At 33.2% G+C, this 22345-nt stretch overlaps 1 protein-coding gene across 1 annotated transcript in view; it reads right to left on the bottom strand.

Moving 5' to 3' along the window:
* Nucleotides 1-22345, bottom strand: part of LOC130894093 (pH-sensitive chloride channel 2-like) — a 51266-nt gene that overhangs the window by 6107 nt on the left and 22814 nt on the right. Inside the window, exons 3-7 of the mRNA XM_057800672.1 lie at nt 17868-18180; nt 14885-15034; nt 7402-7563; nt 4984-5149; nt 3856-4042 (exon numbers count right to left, since the gene is read on the bottom strand). Coding sequence (XP_057656655.1) covers nt 3856-4042; nt 4984-5149; nt 7402-7563; nt 14885-15034; nt 17868-18180 — 978 coding nt within the window. The remainder of the gene's footprint in view (nt 1-3855; nt 4043-4983; nt 5150-7401; nt 7564-14884; nt 15035-17867; nt 18181-22345) is intronic.

The following is a 22345-nucleotide window of genomic DNA, read 5'->3' as shown; positions in this document are numbered from 1 at the left end:
TCCTGGTTTATACTTAAATTACAAGAAGCCTTTTCAACGTTGTTAGTACTTATTTGCCCAGATACAACCCAACCTAGCACTGTATCAATTAATAGCGGCATATTTTTTCCTAACGAAATTTTGTTATTGCTTAAAATTGTCCAAAATAGGTCCGCGCCAATGAGCATGTCTACTGGTCCGGGAATGTTGAATTGTGGATCAGCTAGCTTTAGATCACCTGGAATCGCCCAAGATTGCGTGTTGATTCGACAACACGGCATCACACTTGTAATCTCTTTTAGAATATAACAATTGCCATGCGCTTTAAAATTGGTATGTATAGATTTAAATGAAACCTTACACCTTTTACTGACCTTTGAAATATTGTTTGAAATTCCGAAAATTGAAAGATCTGTTTTATGTGTCGCAATATTCAAACGCTTTTGCAAATCCTCCGTTATAAAGGAAGTTTGAGAACCACAATCTAATAACGCTCTTGCTTTGTGAAAATTATTGAAATTGTCTGAAATGAGTAAACAGGCGGTAGATAATAGCACCTGCCCCGCCGCTGGTACCACTACGCCACTGCTTAGTGCTGCGGAACTTGAGCTCGCGTTGTCCGCTATCTCGAGTTTTTCATGCAAAATTGTATTGTGCCAAGCTTTACACACTTTGCAAGGCCCTAATTTACACTGTTTGACAGAGTGACCCGAACGCAAACAGTTATGGCAAAGATTTGATTTTTTGACAAAATCTTTTTTTTGTGTTATTGTTAATCCGAGAAACTCTGCACAACGATATATTGAATGCTCTTTCTTGCAATAGGAGCATGTATATGTACTTGAGGTCAATGACCTTACTCTACTTTGTTTATTGAATTTATTTTCCTCATTACTAAATTTTGAATCTGATTTATTTAAACTGAGACTGTTCTTTGATTCTAACATATTAAGAAAATTGGAACGTTTTTGTAAAAATTGTAGGAATTTATCTAACTTTGGCAATTCTTCCTGATCTCTATTTTCCCTTTCCCATTCAAGGTTTGAGCTAGTATCTAATTTATTAGTAATCCAAAAAATTAGTAGAGGATCCCAATTAGTTATATTTTGCCCCAATTGTTCAATAGATCCCAAATGTTTGTGAATATCGTCAGCTAAATTTTGTAGTTTTTCAGCTGTCGGTTTTTGTATATTTTCTAATGAAAAAATAGCTCTAATATGTTCATATATTAATTTTTTAGTATTGTCAAATCTTTTTGAAATTGTGGCCCATGCCACTTCATAATTGTCGGCCGTATATTTGATTTTGGAAATGGACGCCGCTGCTGTTCCTCCTAGTGCACTTCGCAAGTAATAAAATTTTTGAATATTATCTAATTTTTTACTATCATGAATAAGGCATTTATATGTGTCCCTGAATTCTAACCAATCTTCAAAGTTTCCACTGAATTTAGGAAGTGATATATCCGGAAGCTTTATACCCTCGTTTTTACAACAAGCTTTGTCTGAAATCACGCTAAGATTTGTATCATTATCGTGATTATTGTAGCTTTGTAAAATGTTTTTAGCAACAGCGATTGCATCATAATATGAATTTTCAAATCTCTCTCGTTCGATTAATTGCTCATCTAAATTTATATCATCCTGTAACTCTATTTCTAATTGATATGATTTGAATTCGTCAAGATAATTTTCGGCATCACGTAACCTATCTTTTAATTTTGTAACTTCTGTTTGGCTTAAATTAGATATAGTTGCAAATTCATTTACCGCTTTTGTGAAAATAGTTAACTGAGCTTTAATTACACCTCTTTTCTTTATTAGTTTGCCAAGTTCTGCCATTTTATATTGTCAAATTGTTCAAGCACAAACAGAGAAGCTTTGAAATCGCAAATGGAAAGAAAAATTCGGAAATAAATAATTTGGAACAAACTCACTCTGATTTCGGTCGAACTGCCTGATTCTTGCAATTGAACTAGTCGGCCAGTTGAGTTGATGTCTGGTCGCCGTGATATTGTATCGACTACTTGTTTGGTCGATCACTTTGCACTCGTTGATAGTTGCTTGCAGCACGTGGTAAATTGTTTTTGGGTTATAGTTGTTAATAATATATTGTTTATTGCGAATTTTCACTGGTTTTGTTTATAATCCGCTCGTAAGGACCATGTTTTGTATTATAGTTATTATTAACACGTTCACATTAACATTTATTTGTAAGAAAATTTTTTACATAGCTTTAACAACAGAACTTATTATATATCTCATTTCTTCCATTCGCTCAGTAGTCGGTTGGTCGGACAGCGTTGCCAGTTTTCATGAGTTTTGAATTAATTCTGGCGTGAACAGCCATCATTGGCCCTATATATAAAAGAGAGGACATACTGGATTGTTAATATTACCGCAATACTTACAAAATATTCTCAAGTATCGTAGAGAATAGAATCCTATGATGAAAAGCAATACGCGACCAGTGTGGCTTCAAAACTGGAAGGTCTAAGGCTCATCAGATGTTTAAAGACAATAATGTCTTGGAAAACATATTTGAACGAAACATAAAACTATATCAATTTATTATATATTAAAATTAAGCAAATGATACATAAAACGATAACAGTGTTTAAAATAATTTGGAAGTACTGATAGAGGGTGTCTCATAAACTAAGTCTGTTACTCCAATATTCACTTTGTTTATTAAATAGTTGTACAAATAGGCAGCCCTAGTATTTGGAGTATAAAATATAGTATGGATCTGAATAAATAGTAATCTGACAGTGCAAGATCCGGACTAAATTCTGTACGAGATGGGTTAACATTGTGTTGTAAGAGAATTCGCTTTCGGTTAACTAAACCTGGATATTTCTCCAATAAAAACTTTATAACTCTATAACTTATAACTACGTAATCAGACTTGATGAAATAACTTTCTTCTTCTTAATGAAACATTATGAATTTTTGCGTTCGCGCTGATGTGAACTTGATGTAAAGAACAAGAATTCAAAGCTGCATATATTTAGAAAGAGAGAGGAGACTTTTAAATAACAAAATAAAATATAATGTGATAGACAGAAGCAACCAATTGGCCAAAGAAAGTTAAAATAAAGTAGTGAGGACAAGACAATGAGCAAATGGAAGTAGAAAATTAGAAAAACAAGTGAAGCTGTTTCATAAAGTCCTGTATGGGCTATAGTGCCGAGGAATAGGTAAGTTAGTGAAGTTGAACTGGCGAAATGTTCATTCAAATAGCAAGCAAAGCAAAGTAATCTGTGAGGAATCCACAATTAAACGTGTTGTCGTTGTAATATGATATCATAATCTTTACCCCAAACACAATGGTTTCTACATTTTTCCTAGTCTCCATAATAAAAAAGGTTACATAATGCATGATAACACACCTGGTTTGTTAAAGGCTATTCAATATACATAAAATTTCTCGAGCACTTTAGGGTGGCAGATTCAATAATTTAAATCGAGAATGTGGTTTCAACTCGAAGGCGCACTGCTACATCAGCTTTTGGATAGAACATTGATGGATGAAAATGAAGTGAAGAGTGGAGTTAGCTTACACAATTTTATTCATCATCAGACTTCGTTTTATGATGATGATATTTTTATTCAAAATCTAACAGTGAGATTGACCTAAAACTCAGCATCATGTAGGTAATACAGGACTATAATATAAATAGTTATAGAGTTATATAATTTATTATTAAGTTGAGTGATTGTTTGATGGTCAACGAAGAGTAATTTGAACATTTACTGTCAATTTGGTTTTGTTTGAAGTTGTTGAAAAATCTGCAAATTTAATGTGGAGTTCTGATTATGATCTTACTCAAGGGTTTTTCAACTTGAAACAATGTATAATGGAATGAATACTTACATGAACAGTTAAATAATTTAATTGAGTGTTTTTGTCACTTATTTCCTTATCCAAACTAGTACAGGACCTTGCTTTATGGAGATTGTTCATAGAATTTGCTTTTCTTACTTCTTTCCTTGCCAGGCTAGGGGTTAAAGCACCTTTCAAAATGTGTGTACTGTTGGCTTTTATCAACTCAACTTTTTTCCTAGAAACAATGGAACAAACATAAATGAAATGATGGTAAAATATTCTATATGGTTTTTTTTGTATTGAAAAGGATCTTAAATGTTTTACTTTAAAGATTCAAGTGATGAATGCGAATGGTCGCAAAATTATCTGTCACATTGATTCCTTTAGCAGGAACAATAACTAGGTCATTTTTCATTTTATTGTTCGATGCTTTGGACGACTTCCTTCTGTATATTATGGTGTTTCGCCATCGTGGTCAGTCGTTCGATAATATTCGTTGAAGTCGTATAAATTTTGAATAATTGCTGGTATTTATTTCAGTATTCGAGTGTATTCAACTGCTCCCAGTTGAAAATATTGCAGACTAACGGTGGATGGTCTATCTAGTATTGAATTGCGGTTGACCATTATTGCTTTAACTGAGGCACTTTCTAGGATATTCCAGAAGTCCTAAAGGTAGAAAAGGAACTCTAAAAGCAAATTCTGGTATATACACAATACAATACTATCGACTGAATTATATTGCGGATGACCATTATTGCATGGGAGTATTTCTGGGGAGTCTGTTTACATTTTACCCTATTCTCTTAATTAACTGAGACACATTCTAGAACAGCCCAACATTTCCTAAGAAAAATGACAATTTCGAACTTTGCTGATTCCTTATATTGTGGGGGTTGGCCCACATTTTCTCATGATTTATTTATAATGTATTACAAGTTTTTATAAGAAGAGCAAGATAATTCTAATTTGGAAATAAGTGATGAAGATTGTGAATATTAATTTTGCATTTATTTCATATTAATATAATTATTGTCGATATTCGTAGAAGTTCATAGAAGTGCATAAATCAGATTTTGTGATATATTTCCAAGAGGTAAGGATCTTTTTTTTTAATCAAATCATAGCTTGTGTTAATATGAGGATATTTAATGACTTATTTCAATTTGTACTTACTTTCTTCTCCATATGACATTTACAAAAGCAAATTCAGCGAGTGAAAAGAATATGAAGCTAATACAACCCAAGAACCATATTTCATTTGCTTTTATGTATGACACTTTCGGTAAAGTTTTTCCCAGTCCCGAATTTAATGTGATGAAAGTTAGCATAGTGGAGGTACCTGTGAAAATATTATATTACATCAAAAATTACATCTACTACTACATTACTACTAATTGCATCTACAATTTATAAAAGGATTATTTGGAAATTTTCAGAAAATAGAGAGATTTTGAAATTTGAATGAAATTTAGCCAGTAGTTTGTGGTTTTTATCCCTCCGCACTTATTATCCATGAAAGTGAAGAGGATGTAATCATTTATTCATTTTGCAGTTTCTGTGTTTGAAGTTTTCTCCTGCCTGAAACACCGGAAATAATGACCAAAGCTCAAAATGATGTACAAATCTAGAAATTTTGTTCAAGAATGCGGGCGCTTTCATTGTTATAGTTTTTTAAATTAAAAAGTATTGATTACTGCTGAAAAACTGACGTTTTTCAATTCTATGTGACTTAAAACTATCAACACGAGATTATAAATTATTCATTCAGATAGTAAATCGTCAGTGTGAACGAATTGTTTTGTCTAATTCTTGCACATTTTCATTTGTTTTTGAGACCAAAAATGTCTCAACCATCCTTAACAGACTTATTTCCACTTTTGAACCGATCATCCGAGAATAGACAATGTCACCAGGGATAGAATTAATATTTCGTGATTTTTTTCGGAACGTCTTTCAGCTTGAACAGTTCTTTTTAATGTTATGCCTTGTTCAAGATCATGATCTCACTAAATCGGTTATAGAAGCAATGTAACAAGTCGGATCTGGTTGGAATTTGTCAATGATTGTTTCAACATTTGGAGGTGAGATATACTAGTTAAAATAATACGTAAGTAACTTCTGCTATAAAAATTCGTCCTCCGTATTTTTGATGAAACCTTGTACATATTTTTTTCTCGCAATTATTAGTACTATAAACTTGAAATAGGTATTGCTTTGTTAACAACTGTTTGGTGTTTTGATATTTGTTCGTTATGTCAGTATATGCAGTGAGTTCAGTACATAGCAAATATAGAGAAAACAAGTTCAACCGGAACAGCTAATAAGAAGAGAAAGAATATCGGTATATCACTCTGTATCTCTATCTCCTCTATTCTGATTGGATTGCCATGACGTTGAAGTTTCGAGTGGTAGGAACGGCAAACGCGGAGTTTTGTTTTTTGGCGAGCAAAGCGAAATAGAGAGTGGTAAACCGATCCTCTTTCTCTCTCTTCCAATAATACAATTCCTCTTACATGTCGCTACTTCTCATGCCCAACAGCTGCACTAGAAATGATTATAAATCTCTCACCTCTCCACATAGTACTGGAAAGCGTGGCAGATAAAACATCAGTTAGAATTTTCAGAAACGGAAACACCAAAGAAACACCGTCCCTAAATAATGACCAAAGCTGCGACATGCCTCAAAATGATGCATGGGTAGCAGATCAAACTTGCTATACATCGACGGCAATGAAAACAGGTGCTTACATTGCCTATGTATTATAGTTATAATTCCATTTTCTTAAGGATTGAATGAACACGATAATGCGTATCGTCAAATGGTAAGGATACAACATGTTCTTTGAAAGAAGCTGTTCTCCTAAATCTTACTGTATCACCTACTTTGACGCCTATTAACCATGTATGAGATGCAGTCCATAGGCAACAGAGAAATTTCCACGTTTAAATAATTCACAGACATTTTCCCATTTATAGCTCTTTTTGTTCACTTCGCACAATTTCATTTGTTTTTGAAAGCTAAGGACGTCCCCGACGTTTCTAGTCGTGAACTATGTTATTCCAACTTTAAAATTGTTTTCGCAATAAAAGAAATTTTAGTATTTCGTGAGCTTCATTAGTACATTAAATAAAACACTACAGACACTGCGAACACAATCTCGCTATAATGGTTGTCCGTACTTAGTGATTCGCCCTCGTAGTTTATTCAAATGCAGTTGACTTCTGGTTCCCAATAGTAGGCGACCCGTTAATTCAATATTACTCAACAATCTCTGAAGACACTCGCGACATGGCAGGAAAGAAGAATGCGGCGAGAACGAACACGCATGTAAAGAGACGTTTTTTTTTATACATAACCGTATTCTTTTATTATCACGTTCAATTAAATGAATTATTTTTAGTTCTCTCAAAGAAAATAAATGACAAATCACTACAACCGCCACATCCTAACTTACAATGGTTACAACGGCAAATTTGTCACTGCTTGTCTCAAGACATGGAATTTAATAAAATCATTAACAGAGAAACTAGGGTACATATATTGATATATAGTGCATGAAAGATATAAAGAAAAAATTTGTATTTACCTACCTAAAACAACTCTTGGAGGAGATGCGTCTGCTTGCAACCAAAATGTTACCCATGATGTACAGACTAGCAATATGGAAGGTAAAAAGTAATCCATCATATAATAACCAACTTCTCTAGCAAGCTGAAATTTAAATATCACAGCACTATAATTAGCACTTTTTCCTAAAAATAGAAAACAGTAAATTTTAATATTTTCAAATATCAGTCATATTTCAAGAAAAATTAACCATCTGGTGATTTTTCCACGGTTACTTGTATAATTTAGAATCAATATATATTCATTTGAATATAAAGAGAAGACAAAAATGGTATACAGTACATCTATGAGTACACGTATTTTCACTTCCATCTACCGTTTTGGGCGTAACCTGTTTATACAGTGATAAATATGGTTATATGTGTATACATACACAAATATAGTAGTCAGCTTCAAATATCATATTTGAAAATTATTCTTAATGATAAAGGATTATCTTTCGTAACACTTTATCATACCAAGGTTTTTTCTTCAAAATAAAATACCTTGTACCTGTGTATAGGAAAAAATGAAGAAGTACAGCTCCAGACATATGGCTGCAAATAATCTGAATTGATATTTTGGTGAGATAAACTCATGAGGTTTCCAGACAGAAATACTGGAACTGGAGATAAGGACTCATGTCTGTATGTATATATAGATTTGGGGTCTCGTATACACTGCGACCACTCCTTTTAAAATGTCTAGAATGTGGGATGGCTGTAGTTGCCAGAGATCTTCATCTTCTATTTCAAGCGATCCCAGGTGTAGTCTCTGGAGTTTCTTAGTGTTTCAAACTTTGAGAGAATGTGGATAGAGGTCCTCTGTGTAACAAAATCTGCACACCGCATTATCTGCTAGGTCTAGCGTCTTCAGGTGTTTGTTGAAACGACAGTGCCTCGATAGAATTCCTGTTAGTATTCGATTGTTCTTACTTAGGTTGATACATTCAGTACATCTACTCTGGTTATAGTTTTCCAGAAGAATCTTTGTCTGTCTCAGTCCCTGTAGGTTGTCCCAATTATTTGTTTCGCTCCAATCCACCTTCTCTTCTAGTGCTTTTTCCATTGTTCTGTAACTAATACCACAGAAGGGCTCGGGTCCCATGAAGGGCTTTTCTGTCTCCTATTAAGGGAGCTTATCAGCTATTTCCTTTCCCTGCGCTCCGGTGCGTCCTGAAATCCATTGAAGGGAGATTTTAATTTTCATGCCCAACTCGTTTAATTTAATTAATTTAAGCAATCCCAAACGAGTTTGGATTTTATGATATTTGAGCCTAGAGCGCTATTGGCTGCTTGACTATCGTACAGGATGATGAATCTCCTGTTGGCGATAGTTCCTTTCTAGATTAAACATATTTGATGATGATTTGGATACATTTTTCACATATACAGTGCTGCTCATTATTTTCAAGATATCAAAAGCAAAGTCTCATTTTATATGGAATTACACTGCAGCTTCACCGTTTTTACGATGAGTGAGGAGAGTGAGGAGCCAGTGGCATGCTTTTAAATCCCCAATTAATTCGTCAAAATCTGTTAAATGTTGGTATGACACGATTTAATCAAACAATTTCTGCATTTTATCGACATTTCATAGGTTCTTAGCGCTAAAATGTTTACATGGTTTATTTTCCATTGAATCTGCTCCTCAAAAAAATCCCTTGAGCTACCGAAGCACCCGGACACTTGTCAAACAATTCTGAAGTTTCACAAAAGTTTCTGATGGACTATGTCAAAGTCTGAAGCAAAATACGGTTTCACACAAACATGACAAAGCATAACCTAGTGGCTGGATCAAGTTCAAATTCGTATTAAATGTTTATCGCAAAATATGTGCATAATGCTTTGGTTAGCGAGGAGCTACAAATATCTCCAAAGACAAAGATGAAAGCAAAAATTGCAAGAACATTGGCCTGCAGAATGTATTCTTGGCGTAACTGTTATCAGAGAACGCAATTTTAATAATAATAATCGCAAACGCGCGTTTGTAGCTTTTTCTACTAGCGCTGAGCGGTTATTTTAAACATAAGTAGTTTTCTTCATTATGTGAAGAATACCACGATTTCCCAAATGCTAGTGAGTATATCCCAATTTAAAAACAGATTTAAACTGTCCGAATTCAGAAAAGGTTCAGGTCATGGAATTAAAAAATAAGAAGTCATGAAAAGAGCTTCATATAAAGATTATAACTGTCACTGTCAGTTGTTCTAATGTGAAGTTTTAATATGGTGGCAAAAAATCTCAATTCAAGGCAGTATTCCTCAAGACGATATCGAGATAGGACAATAAAAGTAGTTTTTTTTAAGGTATCGAAGGAGAAAAAGCCCTACGTAATCAACGAAACATACCAGAAAAATCAGTTGTTACTGAATAAAGTTGGTACAACTCCCGATTTAACGTTGACCGCCATAAATAGGAAGAAATTATGTACTTTATTGAACTTTAATACTGAACTGAATAGGCGGAAACAAGAGGAATATGCTACTGAATTCATTATAATATGCTTTGTACTCATGTCTTTATTCTTTGTAACATATTATAACATACATTAATTTGTTATTATTTCAATTTAAATATGAATTTAATTGGCTCTTATCTTTCAGCTTGGAATTTTATGCTGATATTTCTGATTTTTTGGAAAATCCGATATGAAATTTGTGACAAAAATTATCAAACCCGGGAAATTGAAATTTAGTTGCAAAATATTCACGTTTCCTGAACCTTTGAAATTTATATTTTGAAACGCACTTTCTCTAAATAATTTGAAATATTTCGGAGTATTTATCATGGATAAATACTGATAGGATTATGTTTCAATTGATTTTTGAAACATTTGACCTAAATTGAATTGAGAATTGGAGTTTGCTAAGCTCTTGGAACGCCCTTGAATATAATCAAAAATCAAACTGTGCAGGAATGGAACAATATAAAAGTTCGATGAAGAACAAGTCAATTGTCCGAAAAGTAATTACTTAGAAAACTTTTACGATTTCTATAGCAATTGTTGGTGCAGTGGTGTATCGACCACTATTCCAATAGAGTTAACTTGTACGTTTCATAGGTGGCATTTGCCACCCTAAATAGAAAAGCTAGAACGCATCACAAATATGCGGATGTAGATCGGGATGTGAGGTGCAAAAACATAGCAGATGTTGTGGACATCAGTTATGATTTTGGAATCATTCGAAAATGGTTGGGTTGCATGAATTATGAGGTAGAAATGCTATATTGTCCAAAAATTGTTATAATTTGTAGACAAAAACTTGTAAAAACTGAAAACAAACAAAAATAACCAAATACAGATACAAAGAAAATAAAAATTCAATTTACGAGTACAGAAGAAAACAACAATTAGTAACAAAATTATAGGTAATAGTAATAGGTAATAATTTGTAAACAAGTCCATAGCAAAAATTAAACCAGTCTAGAATTAAATATTATTACTAGAATAGAAGTCGTTTACAGAGTAGAAGGCACAAATATACTCTCAAATTATTGCGGAATGCGTGAAAAGATGATATCGATTTGATATGGCAGCTGATTATGCATTTTTTTTGCATTGTAAAATATTGAACCCTCGACTAATTCTGAACGAGGAGTAGGTAGGTAGGTAAAGGTCGTGCTCCGTGTTCCTAAGTGGATAGCCGTGCGACGATAATTCTGACATGGAGAAGCGTGCTTACGAATTAGGCAAACGGATTCAAAGATGAATAAGAAAGGAAGAGTCAGAATTTTCAATCTTTTAAAGAAGTCCCTGTAGTGAGTCCTGTCCAAGTAAATATCCAACAGCTCTCTTTTGTAGTTTGAAGATTCGCTCAAATTGAGTCGCACCACACGTAGCCCTGAAGGGAATGGTATATCGGAGATGCGACTCAATAAGGGCATAATAGACTGTTAAGGAGGAGGATAAGTTCATTTCTTTGGAAACTGATCTCAGCGCAAAGCAGGAGGAACTTAATTTTTTCAAGAAATTGTCCTCAAGCCCTAAGAAGTTTATTTAATAAAAAAGGATGCAATGTATTTTTATATGATAAAACTTTGGTTATAGAAACGTTGAGACAGAGAAGATTAGAATGATTTAATGGTGATTAGGTTAGTGAATATGGTCCTATGAAGTGCCGTGAGATCAGGGTGGTTCCAAGAGAAACTAGTGTCGTCTGCAATTAGAAATATTTTACCACTGATGTCTACAATGGGCGATGTCTTTAATAAACAGAAGAAACAAAATAGAGCCTTGTATTGAGCCTGGGTCACTCCACATTCTATTGGCTTCCAAGAAGATATCGTTGTATCAACCCTTAACAAGCTGACTTCTGTTGGTAAGGTATGACTTAAGCCATACGAGAGGTGAAATCGTAGTACTGCAATTTGTTTATTAAAATATTATGATTAACACGATGGAAAGCCTTAGAAAAATCACAAAAAGTTGTTGCAGTGAAGTGATGGTTGTTTAGGCTAGAGAGAAGAGGGAGAATAAAGCGACATTTGTGCATTTGTTATTTTAAAAGGGTAATAAGTATTTAAGATTTACACAGAAATAATAAAAGCCTATATCTGACCAATTTTTCTATGATATAATTATAGCCGTCTTAAGGCAATTGGGATAAGTGCCATTTTGAAATGAAATGTTAATTAATGTGGTAAGGTGATTTAATTTGCAATCGGACAGACTCAAAACATTTTTAATGTAAGTCTATCAGTTCCAGGTGAATATTTATTTTTAATTTCATTAATTGTACTGCGCAGCTCTGCTAAAACTGCGGGAATAAAGAAGAAACTGTCTAAGTTAGCATTAGCATCAGGAAGATATGAAAGCGGATCATGAAAAAAGAGTTATAGAATTTGATAAATTTTTGGCTACATTCACAAAGTAATTATTGATGTTATCAAGTGAAGAGATTATGCTCGATGAAGAATCCTTATTTCTTAGATCATTCACAATGGACTATGTCCGAGAAACATTACTAGAATTGACGAGTCTCCTATGGTAATAAATATCTTTGGCAGCTTTTATTGTCTTATGACGTAATCGTTGAAGAAGACACTATCTGAGAATTTTCTTAGGTGAGATAAAGATCGCAAGTTTTTTTGTAGATATACGTAAACCCTTGAGTGGACCAGGATTTATTCTGATTATTTTTAATACGCTTGAGGGGAAAAGAAATTGATGCCAGACTAGTTATTGTTTTTATGAATCTAGAAAATTCGAAGTCCACATCACCAGAGAGCACGACTGAGCTTGAAGTTTTGAAAACTAGTATTGGATTAAAGTCAGTACAATCGGTGAATTCTGGATCATACGGTGACATAATCTATAGTAATGGAACTGGTCTTTGTTATTCTGGTTGGTGCCAATTTTGAAAACCGAGTGCAAACTATGCCTAGTTCTCGGCATTGGGAAGCATCGTATAAAGTACTCCTTTGTAGGGTTTATATGAGATAGGGATGAGATAATTTCAAGATATGAAGGAACAATTATATTTTCGTTATTGTATGGTCGGTCTTCGTTGATACTATCTTCTTTCCTGTTTGTGGTCTATTACTACTATTTGTTTCATTTTTGGCAGCACACTTATTCCGCATAAGTGTCATTTGATTAATACTTTGTCTCAGATCAACTATTTCTTTTTATATCATTAGTCATTCGTGAACCTGGACTTGAGCAGATCCATCATGTTTGTCCATGAAACTAGTTCCTAAGTTGTACATTTCTTGTTTCATTTCCCTAAACAATTGGAATAGAGATTGTTTTTCATTTTCAGACTTTTTGTTGTGGAGACTGAGTATGTCGTCAATTTTCTTGTATAAGATCTTCCATTTCGAGTCATGGCCACTTAGAATGTCATATATTTCCAAGATTGCTGGAAATATGTCATTGTTCTTTTTTAAGTAGGAACCTAAAGCTCCGACATTTTCTAGAGAGATCTGGGATTTCTGTAATTGTTACAGTTTATCGTGGAGATATTTTAGAGTGGGAGCATCACAAACAGTGCAGAAATATTTAATATTATGGTACTTTTGATGATAAAGCACCTTTGTTACGGTCTTATCCAGTCCAGTACAACTCATGCAAAATTTTCTGCGACACTCCCCACTACAGCGGAGTATGTATTTCTCCTTTTCTAAGACGGTCCTTTGACAAGAATACACTCAAATTCAGCCATATTAAAGTGAAATTCAATATTCTTGATTAAATGTCAATGAAAGCAAAATAAATTTGTTTAGTTAGTCTGAAGAAGTAAATAAATAAATCTGGTAACTACACAAAATCATAAATGAAACACTTTTTTCCAACAAATAACATTTTGTAATCAATTATATATTTCCATTTTGCTCAAAGGCTTTTTGCCAACTTTGAATGTCATCATCATTATTGACCATGTAAAAAATTCTACAAACTTCGAAATTAATGGTAATCAGATGGTGCCAGATCAGGGCTACATGAGGGATGTGGCATTAGTTCTCAGCCAAGCTCCAATAGATTCTCACAAGTTACCTTTCTGATTTGACAATTCTGACAAATTAAGAATGGATCTTTTGGTTCTTTGGAAGCAGCTCAAAAAACACAACACCTTTGTAGTCCCACCAAACTGACTGCATGAGCTTTTTGCTTATTTTTCAGCTTTTGTGGTTTGTTCATTGTGTTTGCTCCATGATCGTTTCCAAATTATGTTATTGTACAGGACCCATTTTTCATCATCAGTAATGATTCTTCTCAATAAAGAGTCGGTTTCATTTCGTTTAAAGTGTATATCGTGAATGTTGATTCTATTTAAATGAGTTTCTTTCAATTCGTGAGGTACCCAAATATAAAGCTTCTTAACTAGTCCAACACGTTTTAAGTGTTTTTCAATTGTTGGGTACGACACATATAGCCTCTTCACAAACTCTCGAATAGTTATATGACGAGTTCAAATTATGATTTTGATTTGGTCATCATCAAATTCAGTAGGCCCACGCTGCTCTTTTTCGAAGGAAAAATCTCCAGAACGGAATTTTTTATAACAATGCTGACTCTGTTAAGCAATCAGCCCCATAAACTTCACATAGTTCTTTGTGTGTCGCAGCACCGAAAATGTTCGTTTCTGCACTCCATTCAAAATTAACCCACAACTAATAGCTTTAATAAAATGAAATCACCTATACTATCTGCTCATCCAATGACATTGGAAGAAACCTACGGAAATACGAGCCTCCTTTTATATAGGATAAAGAACAATTACTATGCGGCAGATATGTGATGATTTAGTAGTAATCTCAAATTTAGAAAATTTTTGATTATTTTTTTTTCAGTTTAGAAAGTCTTATTCTCTATTTTTTTTCGTACCATATTAATAAATGGGACAAAATCCTCAAAAATGTAGGGTGTCCGGCCTTTTTACCCAAATGTACGGTTATTAGGCTTGGCAACCTGGCAATCCAAGTGACAAATAAATGACGTACGCAATACAGCTCAGAAACTTACCTTGACCTCCTTGATAGAAACGGTCTGGCATAATATCTGTTTCTATCCATTCTTTTTCAATTACAAATTCCGTCAAATGCAGATTCGATTCTATACTGAAGGGACTATTAGGTTCCCACTTTAGTATTAGGTCGTCTGCGTTATATACCCCTAAAAATAAATAGCAACTGGTATGGTGAACACAAAAAATGAAAGAATCGAATTTTCAACAAGCTCAGCATTTATTAATTGGCAAAGAAAGATTTGATCCATTAGTGTGAAGACCCATTTAAATCTTGGCAAAATAATGATTGGAAGAGGGGTAAAAAAACGAATGATAGAGTAGCCAGGAGATCAATGATTTCGTTCATTCTGTTATTCAAATGAAAACTTAATATTGCGTGTATTGTATGCTGTATATAATACAGAATTAGTTATCATTACAAGATAGCCAAAAATTAAGAACTGACTATTTAAGGATTATTTAAAAAGTAAATTTCTTGCGGAATAGTACATGTCTTACAAAATTGAACCGAGCTCTGTATATTAAGTACTTATTGCATGCGTTCTTCAAAATAATTAGGTCACACAAAATCATATCTCTTTTGTCGTAAACTTTCTTTGTATATGGACTACATTTAACTCAATGTATATGTATTTTTAATATTTAACATAGCTCATCATAAGATGAGGTGAGATTTTGATAATCTCATATTCCTTATTTTTTATAGAAAAAGTGAAAGTTTTTTTTAATATTCCTGAATTGCTATTAGATGCGCTCACACATTGAGTAAAAAAATAGAATTTTAAATTAAACAATTAAAATAATACAGTGATTTATTTTAAGAAAAATGCAGTTTTTATAATTCGAACTCAGTGACCTGTAATGACTATTTTAAACGTTCGGTCTTACTAAAAAAAGTTTTAGAATTCGATTTACTATACATGTCCTAGAGTTTCCTCTAAAAGTTGTTGTAGGTTTCATTTCATTATACCTCCGAATAACTAAAACTCATGATTGGACTTGGATTTTACTCCCCTATTAGATGAAAATTTTAAGAATAAAATAAAATTATTATTACCTAATTATTTATTAGTATTAATAATTATTTATAAAGACTTATCTTGACAACTGTTATTTTATACTTTATTTGTCAGATACCGATTAATTTTCAAAGTGTTAAAATCATATGCATTTTATGATATTGACTTTCGTTATTATTGTGTTATTTTTATTTTACGGTCACTTTTTCTCAAAGATATAAAAGTGTGGGTCAATAAATGACTTTTGAATGAAACTCCAGCTTTGATAACAATCACTCCAATTTTTGAACGTAGTCTTTATTTGTGCCATTTTTTAAGCCCTGCCAAAAATAAATTTATTGAGGTTATCGAAATAGATATTTGTTTGTGAGATAATAACAATATTAGTCCAATCTTTTTTCATCGAGCTATTTCTTCACGTTTTAAAGCAAGAAGTAATCACTCAAAGGACACTGTTTGTGTATTAACCCTTTAAATCTACTTTTACAAAAGAGCTTTTGTCTTCGAAAAAATGGAGCCATTTTCTATCAAATTCTTAATACGAAACAACGAAGCTTAATCAAATTTCACAGTCAAATTTCTCTTGGCATGATCAGTGCTCATTCATCATTCCCAGGAATTCATGTAACAAAAAGATTGATGTTAGCTACAGACTAACGTTTTTCTGTATCAGCAACAACAAGAAATAATAAAATAATATAATAAATAATAAAATGTAGCTGACAATGTTGGTAGGAAAAGGTATTGATACAGGCAGTAAACAAAGTCCTAGAAAGAAGTATGGGATACTTAAAAGAATAAGACACAGCTTTAGAAACCCGATTGGTAAAAATTAAAATTAGTATCTTTGGGCAAAAATTTCTGATGGAAAAGAACTAGGGAGATGTAAAGCACCAATATTGGAGGACATATTAGTGCAAGATATTTGGGCATGGAAGAGCAGCTTTTTGGCTCTGTACTATATAACCTTCGAAGTTTTCCTTTTGACCTTGCTCTCTAGCTACAGATGCTATGGTACTAGTTAGAGCTAGGAGCTTCACAAGACCTTCTGTTACTAAATTTTTCTCACTGTTGTTGACGAAACCGTCATGAAAACGGTGTATAGGAAATGCTCCAAAGTTTTATCGTTGCGTGGAAAACGACAATTAGGCTCCTTGTCGTCTGCAGAACGCAGTGTTTCAGTTACTGTGACCCGATGCCGCACTGCAATAAACTTGTGAGGATGTTGATCACCTCCCTGGTGATCATCCTTCTATTTATAAACTTCACTATTATTTAGCCACCTGCCATCCACCCATATTAGTCGTATTTAATAATCTAGCCTAGCGAAAATGGAGGAAAGCGTAATCTAGCATCCTGCAGTTCTTTCTCATCTCTAAGACTAGAGAAAATCCAGAACTCTTAGATAAGGCACCACCTGGGAGGTCAAAACACCGTCTACAGTTTTTGGACGTCAGTTTCATTTCACCGTTAAGATGTATTATTATATTGCAGCAGTATTTCTGTAATCAAAGAAATCATTTGAACAGTACCCGAACTGGAAATCAGACGCAGTCTTATTGTTTACAAAGCCCAAATATCATACAAAGCACCCCACGCTTTTATAATTGTGACATTAATTTTTTCATCGGTAATTCTATTCCTATACCAAGAATTATTTTTTACTTAAATTATCGCTAAAAACCTGTTCTAATTTTATAATAATCCAATCAACATTTATGATTTCAATGTATCGATACAAATCAAAAGAGGGCATGAAGTTTTCTTCACTCGGGCTACGTGACCATGCTTGTTTTAAAGACTTCAATATCCGCTAATATTCTAAATTCATTTATAGAGTATGGCCTCAGGGTAAAAATCAATTAGATCGACTGTTTATCATATAACTTGGATAGTTTGTTACAACAATTCACAATAAAAGCATTTGATTCTTTAGCATTACAAAACATGTTCTACTCACAACTGACCCATGTCAGATCGCAAACTTGAATATCGAACGGAAATTTTTTCAAATTCATCCAACAGAAAAATAACACGCTCAATCTGTAAGCGTATATAACTTCTCCATTTGGACTAATTTGTATGAAAATATCTTTGTCGTTCAATCCCATTAGTGTCGATTGTTTTTCGCTTGTTAAAATCAAATGAGGTATCCATATTTTATTTTTCAAATCGTCCTCGCCTTTTATAACTTCTCTTTTAGGAGATAAAGCGGAGTAGCTCAATCTGGTGTCCGTATATCTCTGTTGGATTAAAATGTGAGTTTTGAACTCCTGCAATGAAATAAAAGAACTAAAATTCAATATTAATATTGTATTTAAAATCATATGTACAAAAGATCTAATAGTGATCATTTTTTCAGAAAGACAAGTTCATCAAAGGATAATATATTAAAATAACTCCAAAATCAATATTTCATTTTGTTTATTGGTGATGTTCTGAAAATACTATATATGTATATAGAAAATATGATTACGACGTGAGGCAAATTTTTCGGAATCTATCAGTAGAAAACAAGAAAATAAAGTTTCATAAAAAGTTTTATTATCGATTTTTAAATAGTCTCCAATGATTCTTAGAATCATTGGTAATCATCTGAAGTAGATATGGAAAAATTGTGAAAAGACGTTCCTCAAAACAAGTGTGAGATTTATTGGGCAAAATGCTTGTTGGACTGATGCCACTTCATATTGTATTCTTTTAAAATAAAAGTTATTTCATAGCACAATAAACATGTAAGTTTATAACTGCAAGTTAAAAAGGTATTCATAAGTCCATTAGTCTTGAAATTCATAATATTCTGCATATTTTTCTAGTTTTCTCTTGAAGTGCCAAATTTTAAATGATAACTGTCAAATTTTCTCACAAATAGTATTGTTTCTCAACAGGGAAAGTACTGTTCATAGAACGATCATTGACTAGTTTCTGAGGTTCGTACAAACATCGTTGATTGACAAAATCCAAAAGAGGTTTCATCCAAAAACTTGAGAAACTGAGAGAATACATATCTGGAAGATTTATAGAGTGAACATCAATATGAGGACATAGATGAAACCTGGACTTCCTACTTCTCACCTCAGTTAAAATGGCAGTCATCTGAGTAAATTGGAACTGCTTAAAGTCTTTCGAAAAAAGCAAAAGCACAATGGATTTTTGAAACAAGGGGAATTAAGAAACAGTATTTATAACTGCACATTATTGAATGAAATGGAGAAGAAAAGCATAAATAATTGGTGCGAAGTGCAGAAGAAAAAGTTTTATCAAGATAAATTATAACGAGAAGATTATAATGATGTTCAAATTCAGTAGACGAATTCGGATTCCTCACGCATATTCTTCAGATATGAACCTCAGCGACTATTGGCTGTAGTCTAATAAATAAATCAAATTTGGCTAAAAAAGTTATTTTGTGCTTCCTAGACTCTAGACTTTTTGAGAACCATATTTCACTTTGTTTTGATATTAACCACAATATGAGTGATTTGAGTCCAAGGTAATTCTGATTATTTTATTTACACATAAGAAGATACAAGAACTGTCTTTCATTTTTTGTTGTGCACCAATCCATCATTTATTTTCATTCAGAATCGATTGTTAGTGTATACATACAGTTATTCAACTTTTTCTTCTAGAAAAAATGATCAAAATAAAATATCTGGAATTTCAATCAAATACTTTAGATTATTTTCAGTGCTTACCCAAACCTACCCTATATAAAGTCGTTACAAGCAAAATTACAGCGTTAAAGGTAGTCTCATTTACATTGAACCTAAGGGGGAAAGTACCACTCACAGGATTTCGATAACAGACTTTGCTGAAAGCTAGAAAGGAAGTAAATAGTAGGACAGAATGTAAATCCACACTATCATACGGACACGATAATACGAGGGGTATTTTTGTAAGTTCCAATAGACCAAGTAAGAGACGTATTGAGGCAGTGAGCTCCCACACCTCCATTTATAGAAGGGGGTGAAAGCTCCTGAATGCCAGATTATTGTGAGGTGAGTGGTCAAGACTTCTCACTACTTCTAGAGAAGTTCTTTTCTCACATTAGCACTATGTGGTTGTACATTACTAGACGGATCAGAACCATACCAGATAAGAGCATGCCTTTTCGTTATTTCCCTCTTGACCGATTTGTTTGTTGAGGGAGTGCATGTGATTTGACTTCTATTTGGTGCAGAATTGTAATCACCAAGAAAGTTTTTGTCTTGTGTAAAACGTTTGGGCTGACGTCATTCACTTTTTCATTTCTCACATATTTTTTCTCGCTCAGCATTTTTGAGACCCGCAGGTTAGTTTTTGGATCCAGGATCAGTGTTAAGAATTTTATAAAAAAGAAATAGTGAAATTACCATATATTACAGTCATCATGTGAAGATGACAGTAGTAGTACATTTTTTAGCTTGTAAAAAAAGAAATACTTCCCAACTGATAATTGACGGGAGCATCAATGAGAGCAGCCATCGCTAATCGCCTGTAGATAGGCGAATGGTGAGGAATTGAAACTAGCGCCAGCAGCAATCGTGAGGAAGGAGCGGGACAATCATACAACTCGCAGTCCCATTTTTTGTCACTTCACTTTAAGAAACGAACTTGAGGAAAAAGCGCGAGAAGTTGCTGTGTGTAATGTAAGTGAGCATTAAGCCCAGTTCAAACTGAGCCCAGCTCATGCACATCCAATAGTTCATAAAACGTGGTTTGAGACTAACAGTTTTATCTGTCTTTCAGATAATATATATTTTTTAGACTCTTGTTAAAAAGTATGTTTCGCACCGAGAAGAACATGATGATATTCTGTGATGGGTTGTATTCAATATGTCTTTCTTATAACAAATCAATTCTTATAATCAACACGATCTCGTCTGGACTACGCGTTGAATCTGCGTGTGCTGAGATTAATTCGCATCGAGTTTTAGCCCTTTTGCAAATTTAATCAAATCCATACAAATCGCACAGCACACGTGTGGACTATTCAGTGAAACGTATTATTAATATAAATTATAAATTCTGCGGTTCGTAGATAAGTAGGTACATTATTTTAGAAAAAATTATCTATAAAGCTCACTTCATTTAACCTAACAAACAGTTGTTGGAAGTAGTTGTAACATAATAAAATTGTTGGTCAGTTTTAAATTAAGATTTCATATCGAAAAAAGTATGAATCGTTTTTGTTTAATCTGCGTTACCATTCAAAATATACACATAGTCTGGGTTTAATATATACGTGAGCTGTACGAGAGAAGTGCATGGGGTGGGCTCAATGTGTGCTGGACCTTAAGGTTTGCACTACGTGAGTGTGGTATAAAATATTTATTAGTGGTGGCCCCTACACCTTTTATGTTCCAACTTTATTACTCTTACGTGTTCAGATAGTTTTTTGGATTTGCTGTTGGTATTTCTTTGTTTTTTTGTTGGGTGATTTCCGTTAAATTCTCGTGTCCAATCAAATTTATGATGACGATGAAGCTGAAAGGGTTAACATTTATCTTTGAAAATAAAACTATCCCAACACAAGAAAATGTGAATATAAAAAAGATTGGAAGAAACGCAATTCTTATTCCTATTCCTAGTTGTTATTATTAACCTGTGATTTTATATTAATCCTACCTAAAATAAGGGATAGGATTTGTTTATTCAAAATATTTTCTGATTATAATCTAAATTTTACCTCATCGGATTTCTTAGTCTTAAAAGGAAAAAAATCTTACATGGTTCTTCTATTAAATCCTTTATTTACTACATAAGCCTTCAAAATTCATTTTCTGATTTAGAATATTGCTTTTTCCTAAAAATACTCTCGATTGAAATTCGTTGAAAACTTAAATTAGAATACTACATCTTTGATCTAAGTCTTGTGTTGGTAATGACAAATCGCAAATGTGCTAATCACAGATAACTTAATCCTTGGATATTTCGCTTATCGTCCGGTTAAATTCACGATTCTCTTCTAAAGTTACGTTGTCTTTCGTCTGTCGTCACCTTACGAACGACCGATAAATTCCTTTTAATCATACATCGACTGCAATGATATTTTTCTTGCGAGTTGCCGAAAACAGATATATAGTATACGGTAGCGAGTTTATTCTTCTTCACAATAAAGTCCCTACTAACTATTATTTACGCGAATAACCAAAAATTCGATTTCTTCACCTTCTAATAACGTGAACCTTGGAATAAATCGAGTTATTTGCCAAATAAGTTATTAGATAGTCACAAGTGTCAATTAAAGAGTTTAGTAGAAACTTAACCTTTAATATACATCAAAATTGGTTTGTTTGTTTATTATACCTAAATTTGATTAGTTCATTTTGGAAATATTCGTCATACAAATAATTAAATATTTAATATGGATGCTTTTCAAGATTTAGTTTGTTTGTTTGATGAAAGAATTGATTGAGGAAATACAGAAAATTTCAGAACAAGCTTATTCGTTCG

Source organism: Diorhabda carinulata, chromosome 5, assembly GCF_026250575.1.
Source record: "Diorhabda carinulata isolate Delta chromosome 5, icDioCari1.1, whole genome shotgun sequence".
Taxonomy (NCBI): Eukaryota; Metazoa; Arthropoda; class Insecta; order Coleoptera; family Chrysomelidae; genus Diorhabda; species Diorhabda carinulata.
The sequence above is the reverse complement of the archived record's forward strand: the minus strand, read 5'-3'. Positions and strand labels throughout refer to the sequence as shown.